At 55.6% G+C, this 10,511-nt stretch overlaps 1 protein-coding gene across 1 annotated transcript in view; it reads right to left on the bottom strand.

Annotated features, from left to right (window-relative positions):
* The window catches only part of TG (thyroglobulin), a 233,195-nt gene that overhangs the window by 193,377 nt on the left and 29,307 nt on the right, over positions 1–10,511 (bottom strand). Inside the window, exons 17-21 of the mRNA XM_029923329.1 lie at positions 10,217–10,374; positions 9,754–9,957; positions 8,076–8,230; positions 6,333–6,489; positions 4,778–5,002 (exon numbers count right to left, since the gene is read on the bottom strand). Coding sequence (XP_029779189.1) covers positions 4,778–5,002; positions 6,333–6,489; positions 8,076–8,230; positions 9,754–9,957; positions 10,217–10,374 — 899 coding nt within the window. The remainder of the gene's footprint in view (positions 1–4,777; positions 5,003–6,332; positions 6,490–8,075; positions 8,231–9,753; positions 9,958–10,216; positions 10,375–10,511) is intronic.

Genomic DNA, 10,511 nt, shown 5'->3' with positions numbered 1-10,511 from the left:
GCCCTTCTGCACCACGGCGCCCTGGGCACGGATGCACGTGATGCACACATGCACATGCATGCACACACAGACGTGTGCATGCCCCACTCCTCGCCAGCTCTCACCGGAGCCGCGATTCTGACCCGCCTTTCAAGAGTTTGCGCAGGCCCTGTGACCCGGGCGAGCCTTCCCTGAACCGCCCGGACTGGGATGGACAAGCCTTTTCTCATGATACCAACTGGCTCCCCAATGCTCTCTGCCCACCTAGACCTTGAGCTCTCTGAGAGCTGCCTGAGAAACCTGGTGTTTAGCTCCTAATCGTACGTGGAACCTTCGATGGACGGGTACACGGCAGACAGGAAGGAAGGGAAGCCGGAGGAAACCAGACGTAACGTGTTACTAACGTTTACATAGAGGGCCGCCTGGGTGACTCGGTCGGTTAAGCATCCGGCTTCGGCTCAGGTCATGATCTCACGGTTTGTAGGTTCAAGCCCTGCCTCGGACTCTGTGCTAACAGCTCAGAGCCCGGAGCCTACTTCAGATCCTGTGTCTCCTCTCTCTGATCTTCCCCTGCTCACACTGTCTCTCTCTCTCTCAAAAATAAATAAAAACATTAAAAAACTTAAAAAAAAAAGCATAGAGAAGGAGCTCTGTGAGGAGAACTTCTGATGAACGCAAGTTAATGCGGTCCAGAATGGAGGATGGACAATGTCTCCGAGGTCCTCCTTATTGGACCAAACCGGATGGAGGCGGCAGCAGGCAGTTCCGAAGGGAAGCCTTGAGGTTGGCCTTGAGGCAAGAGAGTGGACTCGACTGACCCTGCCGAGGCTCAAACAAAGCCGGGCCTGTCTGCGGTATCTGTTCCGGGGGCAGAGCTGCCGAGCCCGCGAGTCACAGGAGCTGGTGTTCCCAGTCCCCCCCCCCCCGTCACTGCCCTCTGAGGGGGTCATACAGGTTAGCCCCCGGAGACGATACACAGAAGCCCTGCTCCATCTCCCCAGGACAACGCGCTGCTTGTCACCTCACAGCTGTGTCCCAGATGTGCTTCCGAGGGAGACAGGACCCGTGGGAACAGCAGCAAGGGCCCGGGGGCATGATTCCACTAAGAACCCCCTTGCTGAGCAGAGAACCATAGGAGGAAGCGGACAACGAACCGGGAATCAGGAGGGCTGGGTTTGCCTCCCAGCACGGCCGCCCAGCAAAGCCATCTGCTGGGGGCTCACCAGTGGGAAGACACGCACTGACTGCATCCACACAGGCCACAGCCCCCACGAGATCGGTGGTATTCTCCCTCGGCTTCAGACGATGCCTCGTGAGGGTAAGCGATGTCTCAAGAACCCACGCTGAGAAAGTGTTGGTGCCAGGATGCGAACCCAGGTCCGCCTGACTTCAAAGAGCAGTCTCCTAACACTCGTAACTATAGGGGCCTGGGTGCCTCAGCCATATCGTGGGCTCAATGATACCTGACCCTCTGGACCAGAGAAATGCGAGGGGGGCCCCAGCACATATTAGAAGCTCAATAAAAATAGGTGTGACCATCGATACAGGAGAAAATTCAAGGTTTCCAGTGCTGGATTTTCAGGAGCTCCATTCCAGACCTTTCTAACTGTCTGGAGTTGGGAGACAGGGCTGCACGGCAAGATCGGCAATTCTTTGGAGTCAGTAAAAGCTACAGCACTGGCTGACAGCCAGAACGTAGGTTTCTCTAGAGTTAGGATCAGTGACCTCAGCCCGTGGGCCAAGTTCAGCTCAACTTTCTGCTTATTAAATAAGGTTTTATTAAGATACAGCCATACGGGGTGCCTGAGTGTCTGACTAGCTCAAACCATGATCTCACAGTTTGTGGGTTCAAGCCCCGTGTCAGACTCATCAGCCCAGAGCCTTGAGCTTGCTTTGAATTTTGTGTCTCCCTCTCTCTCTGCCCCTCCCTTGCTCACATTCAGTCTTGTTCTCTCTCAAAAATAAATAAAAACATTAAAAAATTTTTTTAATTACAGCCATGCTTTTCTTCCTGCAATGGATGATGAGTTAAGTCATCAAGACAAAAGCCATAGGGTCTGCAAAACCTAAAATACTTGCATTCCAGCCCTTTATGGAAGAGGAGCCATCTCCTGTCCTGCAGCAAATGTAGCTCAGAAGAACCTGTTACTGAGTCACATTTCCAGGCCACCCTGTGGTCCCCAGGCTCTCTGAAGCCACCCTGAGTTGTGGCCCCCAGTTCCTCCACCGGTTACCATCCTTCAGACAACTTCTTGTGCTCCAAGTCCAGCTTCCCCTCCTGCCTCCCAGGGGAGCTGGGCTACCCATCCTGTGAGACATGAAATAATCATCTAATAATCAACAGAGTTCCCAGAAGGAAACCCGAGGATCAGATTTCCGGAGCAGCGCTTTATTTTACACGCAGGAAATGGGCCCAGGGAGGGACTGGAAGGCAGAGCCAGCACAGTCCTGTGACACGGCCCCTGACAGGCACCAGTCCCCGTGTGCTATCCCCTCACCCCTGGGCGCCACGCTCCAGGATGTGCGCCCACATGGGGTTCCCAGACTCCCTTCCCAGCACTACCTGGGGTGACCATAAAATCAGACCCCTGCCCCTGCTCCTCCAAATACACCCCCCCCACACACGCACATACACACACACATACACACACATACACACATACACACACATACACACACATACACACATACATACACACACATACACACACATGCACACACACATGCACACACACATACACACACACACATACACACACATACACACACACGCACATACACACATACACACACATACACACACGCACATACACACATACACACACATACACGCACACACACATACACACATACACACACATACACACATACACACACACATACACACACGCACATACACACATACACACACACATACACACACACACACACACACACTCGGAAGTAGAGCCCAGGGCTCTTCACGGTCAGTCCAAGAACACAGTGGTGGGTGTTCTGCACGTCTCGGTCACTGTGACCCTGTTTCACCCACCCTGGCAGGTGGCACCTTCCACTACTGCTCGAAATTCCTGTCCTTCATGTCTGGGCAGCTCTGTGAGCTTCGGAAGATCAGGAGCTCTGCCCCACAGGACCTCGGGTTACTCAAAGCACAGTTAACCATTTTCCTGTACCTGAGTCCCTCCTTTGAGTCAGCCCTGCCCTGGACCCTAGAGATGCTGTATCTCCTTTCATCCAAGCCTCAACCCCTTCATCTGTCAAATGGGGGAATAACCTGGCACCGGGGGCCACTGTGAGCGGTAAAGAGTTGTCGAAGTGCATCGTAAACTACAAAACCCTCTGTGAACACTGGCAGGCAGTGAGTGAACCGGGTGCATTTCTGGTTTCTGTGTTAAGATTTAGCTGCATCTCGGGGCACCTGGGAGGCTCATCAGTTGAGCATCCGACCCTTGATTTCAGCTCAGGTCGTGATCCCATGGTTTGTGAGCTCGAGCCTGCACTGTCTGTGCAGAACCTGGTTGGGATTCTCCCTCTCCCTCTCGCTTTGCCCCTTCCCCACTCCTTCTCTCCCTCCCCACCTCAAAATAAGTTAATAAACTTAAAAAAAAAATTAGTTGCAACCTAAATCCAATGTGGACCTTAGAACTTGGCATGGATTTCACAGAAGGAAGGGCCTGTAGTTCTTGTATTGCAACCGATATAAATAACGGAAAAATAAATAACGGGGGAACATCCCCCCTCTCTTCAGCTCCACAACAATGCCTCATTGTCTCGTGCCACGTGGGAGGAAGGCTTCTCTTCGGGAGCCCTCGGAAGCGGGAGGCAGAAAAGACCGCCACGTCCTGATCCATGGGAGCCACAAACATGTTAGGTTACACGGCAAAGGGAAACTGAGGCCGCAGATGGAATTGAGGTTGCGGATCAGCTGACCCTAACGTAGGGAGGGTGTCCTGGATTGCCCAGCTCTGTGTGACCACAAGAGTCCCTAGAAGGGACAGACAGAGTCCAAGGAGGTGTGACCAGAAGAGCGTCCAGAGAGCTACAGTGCCGCTGCTTTGGAGATGAAGGAAAAAGCCACAAGCCAAGAAAAGTGAGCAACGTCTAGAAGCTGGAGAAGTCGAGGAAACAGATCCCCTCCAGGAGGTATGCAGCCCTGCTGACCTCTTGGTTTTAGCCCAGGGAGACCCAAGGAGGAGTTCCAACCTGCGGAACCACATGGTAATAAATATGTGCCATTTTAAGGCACCAGGTTTTCGAAGATCTGTCCCGGCAGTGACAGGAAACCCACGCAGTGTCCATTCAAAAACATCTGCAGCTGCGTTCTCGAACACCCCACTCCCAAAGCTACTTAGGGTAAAGGAAGGCCGGGAACCCTAGTAAACCTGCGTCACAAACCACCTCCCCTGGCTGGGAAAGCCTGGAGCTGACCAGCGGCCATTGGGACGTGGTGGTGAGTAACACGTCGCCATAACCAGACTAAGTAACGTCGGGAAGTGCGCAGGGCGGACCCCAGCCTTCTCCACAAAGACATTAGTGACGCCCAGACCCCGAAGCCCGAGCCTGTCAACAACAAAGAAGGATGAGTTCAACATCAGGGGTTCCTTTTGCCACATCCCCTGAGCCCACCTAATGGTAATGACTGCCTGTCCCTGCATGGCAGGTCACTGAAAGACCTGCCAAGCAACGGAATGAAGGGGTCCCCACTCTCTGTGTGCAGAGGACTGTCTCCAGTGCTCCAGTGGCCTTTCTCAGAGCCTCGTGTGTCCGAAAACAGCATTCCCAGGGGTGGAGGTGGACCTACCGCACCCCAGTGGGTCCGGAGCGGTGTTCCCGGCAGCCGAGACTGGGAGGAATCCTTCCAAGCACCCAAACCACGTGCTGGGAGAAGAGCCAAGGCTGTCTCCTTGGAGGAAGTAGACGGAGGTGTCTGCTGGGAATGTCTTGGAGTCTAGAGAAAGCTGGAACTCGCCACTTTGGATCAGATCTGTGAAGCGTCCAATGAGATCCTTGCCGACCAAAGCCTCCTCTGTAAGACACGGGGGGAGGCAGGGATGTCACTCTGTTCTCTGCAAGGCCTGGGGGTGGGGGGGGGTCGGGGGACCCATGAGCAGAGCCACCGAGAATGTCCACGGAAAGGAGATGTAAGCATAACCTGGTTTTTCATTTTGCAGAGGGAGAAACCGAGGCCCGTAGAAGGAAACAGACGGACCCCCGTTTACACAGGAGTCAGAAGCACTACTGAGACTGAGCCCAAGTCTCCGGGTCCCGTCACTGCTGGGGCATCAATATGCCTCACTGGTACAAGATCTCGTGTCTACGGTCACTGATCTAAGGCACACTGGGTAGACCCGGAGCTGTCTCTGCATCTCTGAGCCTTGGTCTCCCCATTTGCAAAATGGGGCTGGCCATGCTTGGCTGGTGAAGATGATAAGGGGCTGCTCGAAGGGAAGCCAGAGCCTCCAGGAGGCCGTGGCCGGCTAGACATTGAAGAGGCCTCCAGCTGTGGACCCCCAAGCATTTCCCAGGAAGGAACGGGATGAGCACCCCGTCTGGAGCTGGGACGGGACCCTACACGCCATGAACATTCATGCTCCAACAGGCTCCCATAAAGCCGACCCAAGGCCTGAAACCACAGGCATCTCACGGACCCCAGGAATAAGCCTCTCCTCCCTTAATAGCTGTAAACACACCTGAATCTTCCGGCTCCTTCCAGAGGAAGATGAAAAGTGACCCCGTATCCCCCTCATAGCACAGAGCTCAGCCTGCAGCCAGTCCTGACCTTGGGCATCTGGCCACTAGATGGTAGAGGTGCGGGGGGGCTAGCAGGTCTCCCCACCCTCTGGTCAGTGACGTGAATTCTGTCTACACTGGCTCCCAGCCCTGTCAGAGTCCACTCTGCTCCTCCTTGGGTCCTTTCACTCTCCCAATCCATCCACACACCTGCCCTACCTTCCACAATAGATTAACGGGTTTAAACAGTGTTACTGGTCTGAGATATGTTAGAACAAGTGTGCAGAACACACAATGTAAACCAATACGGACTCTGTCACCCACCTGCGCTCCCCTTCTTCAGCCCTGTCTCCCCCTCAGTTCCCAGGAAATAAGAGAAGAATGTGAAAATAGCCACATGAATACAATCAGGTGATGCTCTTTAACTGTAGTGAGCCACCGACAGAACATCGTTGATTTTTATACAGTTCTTCATCCTTGGCTCCTCCGAGGGGCCAAGTACGTAATCCCCTTGCTAGATCCTCCCAAGAAGGGATCACAGGCTCCGCTGGCTCCTTGTGACAGATGGAGAAATGGAGACTCAGAGAGGCTGCCCCACATCGAGGCAGACACACAGGAAAACATACCGATGTCACGCAAATCAGGAAGAGAGGCTGGAGGGACATCCTGGAGTCGCAACTTCCACGTGATGTTGACTCCTAAACGCTCCTCAGTCACGCACTCCACCTGCACTGTGGAATCATCGCACACGGGGACGGACACGGGGGCCCCAAACGTCCTCGCCTACGTGGAGACAGACACCTTTAGCTCAAGAACGGAGCTGGGCATCAGCGCAGCGTGCCCATGCCAGGTGCCAGAAAGTGCCTTATGGTACATCTTTCCATCCTCCCTTCGACCCACCCCAGGGGCCATGGCACTATTAACCCCCTTTCTCTCTGAGGACCGTGAGGGTTGAGCACCCCTGCACAAGTCAAAGTTGATTCTAGTTCACGCTGGACTCCTCTTCCCTGTTGCATTAGTGTATTACTGATTAAATCTGTGCTGACCACTTGACCTAGGGTCTGGCTTGTTATTCTTTGATGATCCTCAGTGCCTAAAATCAGGCCCAGGCTGTAACAGGCATTCAAACATTTGTTAAGTGAAATAATGGAAGGAAGGAGGGAGGGAAAGAAGGAGGGAGGAAGGAAGGAAGGAAGGAAGGGAGGAAAGGAGGAAGGAAGGTAGAAGGAAGGAAGGAAGGAAAAAAGGAAGGAAGGAAGAGAGAGAGAAAGAAAAAGAAAGAGAAAGAGAAGGAAGGTAGGAAGGGAAAGAGGAAGGAAGGAAGGGAGAAATTGGCACAATGGAAGAGTCTAAACAGACCTAGACTTAGTTACCAACTTGGGCAAGTCCCTTACCCTCAGGGGGCTTCAGCTAATACACTTAGAAAGCCGGGGTCACTGGCACCCCCAGAGCAGGGTGCGGTAATCATCAGAGCTAAGGAATGCAGCATTTCTAGAACACTTCCAGGAACATAGCCGGGGCTCAACAACTAACATATTTACTGCGATTGCTGTCAAGTACGTTTCTTTGAATGAAAGGGGGCAGTGTGTGTTTCTACGTGTTTTGGAATCGCGGCTCTCTGATTCTGGTTCCATGAAAACGTATGTTCTCCAAAATTCTCGGCATGAGGTGTGGAAACGGAGCTGTTCTCTGAATGAACAAGCTTTGAGCAGACGAGTCACTTGTTCAACTGAGTGACTTGTAAAGACTCCCTCTGTGACTACTTGTGACTTCAAATCTCAGAAGCCTCTGCCTGTCCCATAGCTAACACCTCTGATGTCCCTTATCTGTGGTGCCGTCTGTGTGCTGGCACCAGGCACCTTCCTCCCGGGGAAGATCAGCCAGGCCTCCCAGCAGGTCCCTCAGAGACACGTCCGGCCCAGTGGCTCAGGGAGCGCATCCTGGCGCGTCCGTGTTCCTGCACCCCGTTCCCGGAGCGGTCACAGCTCCGTCCCCAGGTCGTCTGCCTGGCTCCACCAACCCGAGCCGTGCGACTCTGGATGATGAGGTTAACCCTACAGGGGTCATCCTCTCATCCGCAAGCTGGGAATAATCTCAGGGTCCCTGTGCCCATAACGAACGCTCAGTGCATGTTTGGTTTGACCCCTTTCCGTAGAAAGAATGGCCAGGAACGAGTGTGGATCCCAGCTCTGCGGCTCTGGAATTAGCCTTGGCCAAAACACAGTACTTTCTCATCGTGAGCCTTGGTTTGCCTCCTGGTAACAGGGGTGAGAGCGGAACCCCGGCCCACGTGAGCCCCGAGGCCCCCGACGCGGTGACCCGGAGCCCTGCCCGAGTGCCCACTCGTGCGCAAGTTCAGGTGCACACACCTGGATCTGACAGAAGCCACGGGCCGTGAGCTCGTCTGATACGAAGACCCGGAAAGCCGGCAGCCAGGCCGCGTCGTCAGCACCGCAGCCGGTGCCGGGCGGGAGTCGGAGCAGGATGCGCACTCGGGCCTGGAGGGTGTGCCACGGCTGGGGCCCTGCGGGCAAGCGCAGAGGTCAGGGACGCCGGAGACAGACCTGTGGGACTCTGTTCTCGTCTTCGGTTTCTCCTCCGCCGCAGGAGCCCTGTCTGCCTTGAGCTTGGAACTCGCAAGCGCTACCGTTTTGCATGGTCATCCTTGTAGGCGCCCTTCCTAGCATGATGTTTATCTCCGAGACTACGTAGCACCCTCCCAGTGAGCTCAGTCTGGCCCGGCCTCTAAACCAGGCTGCTTTGCATTCTGGGAAGGAGGGACATGGACATTCTCCTTGGAAAATCTGCCACATCACCTTGCATTCAAACAGGGCCACTGCGTATGATTTTGCCAATTAAGAGGAGACACATGACTCTAAGGAGAGACATGACTCTAAGGTTGTTCAGTGCGCAACCTGCACAATCATACACAGCGGCGCCACACTTAACCTTAAGAGCTGGAGGCTCATGCCCCTCTTCTCCCAAGTGCCTTGCTCTAGATCCAGTCTTGACAAGCCTGGTCTTAATTTCGGCTTAGGCCACTTTGTCACAGTCGGGGGAAAAGTCGTTTATTTGTCCAAATCATACTGACCTTGTTATGGATAAGATTTTCTATCCCAGAATGCTCTGCCAGAAATACTGTCATGTGACACTCTGCCAGCCAGTGGGAACGTGGGAGTTGGGACAGTCCCAGGATCTGGGTGTCTCTGTCTCTGACACCACCCATTGCCCTGGGGGACCCAGTACCAGGTCCCAGCATCCACCCCTGCCCTGCGGCCTGACAGTCACTGTGGCCAGCCTTAGCCAGGGCAGATGCAGTTGGAGCTCAGCACTGCCTCACAGCCCTGTGGGGGTACAAACAGGCTCAGTGGGAGAGCAGGGGAAAGGGGCTCTGGCCATATTCAATAGGGCCCATGTGACCACAGCAGGTGCTCCCCAGGCATTAGCCGTGGGGTCCCAGATGGAGCCGGGAGCCAGGCCAGCGCAGCAGTGTCCCCGCCAGAGTCCAGACGAACAGCTCTGAGTTTGTCAACGCCACAGCAGCCAGTGAGGCCACTGGGACACCTACCTCCTGGCCACACTGCTGTACCCAACACGCCCCAGGAAAGCCTGAAATGAGGCCGCTTCTCCCAAGGAGCAGACTGTCCCAGAGAAGCCCGAAATAAAGCTTAACCCTCGGGGTCTGTGAAATGCTGGGGCACCTGGGGGGCTCCTTCGGTTGGACGTCCAACTTCAGCTCAGGTCAGGTCCTTGCAGTTCCTGAGGTCCAGCCCCGTGTTGGACTCTCTGCTGACAGCCTGTCAGTCAGAGCCTGCTCTGGATCCTCTGTCCCCCCATTTCTGCCCCTCTTCTGCTTGCACTCTCCCAAAAATAAAGAACTATTTTTGTAATTAAAAAAAAAAAAAAAGAAAGGAGATGGTTTATTGGGCCCTGTCTCCGGCTCCTGATGCCACCTGGCTCACCATGGAAATGCTGCCCTCAGGCAGGAAAGGCAGGTGCTCAGCGCAGAGCCCCGAGGGAGGAAGCGGGTGCAGGGCAGACACTCACGCTGGCAGGCACGAGGCTGGGGTGGCTGTGACTCCCAGCGTCCCTCCTGGAGGCCGCAGAGCAGTGGCGCTGGCGGGAACGCGCTCCGGTAACCGCGGTGGCACAGCAACTGACAACGCTGGACAGCGGTGCCCTCCGCGGGCTCGCACAGGACCGCTCCCCCGGCCACACCCGCCGCGCCGAAGGGCAGCGGGCACCGGGGACCTAGAGGGAGAGAGGGCCGCTGTGCGCCACCCGCATGGGGAGGGGTGCTGGCCGCTGCCCTTCCCCGGCCTCGGCCTCCCCGGCCCCCTCCCTGCTTTCACAGACACCTGCGCGCCCCACGCTTGCATCTGCGTGTCCGGCTTGGGTCCCCACGGCTCCTTCCCGTCTGGAAACCCAATCGCCAGCGGGCCTCCTCCCCCCAGGAGCCAGCACACGCCACCTCCTTGCCTGAGCCTGTGTCCCGAGCCCAGCCAGTGACCGCCGGGTAGTCCCAAGCCAGACGTGCGGCCGCCAGCCTGGACGGTCCCATCCCCTCTGCCCCCGGGGCAGTGAGGGCTGCAGTTGGCCCTGTCTGACTTCTCGCCTCCAAGCACTTCCTCCCTTCCGAGCTGGCCGCCGCGGTTCCCAAACTGGTACCTGCCGGAGCCCGGCACCAGGGTCCCCGCCTCGGGGACCAAACAGCCAATCCAGTCCCCCTGTCAGCACGGAAGCTGACATGGCTCTCAACTGCCCTGACCCAGGGGTCCCTCTCCTCTCCTCTCCCCTCCTCTCCC

The sequence above is a fragment of the Suricata suricatta genome, chromosome 15 (assembly GCF_006229205.1).
Source record: "Suricata suricatta isolate VVHF042 chromosome 15, meerkat_22Aug2017_6uvM2_HiC, whole genome shotgun sequence".
Classification (NCBI taxonomy): Eukaryota; Metazoa; Chordata; class Mammalia; order Carnivora; family Herpestidae; genus Suricata; species Suricata suricatta.
The sequence above is the reverse complement of the archived record's forward strand: the minus strand, read 5'-3'. Positions and strand labels throughout refer to the sequence as shown.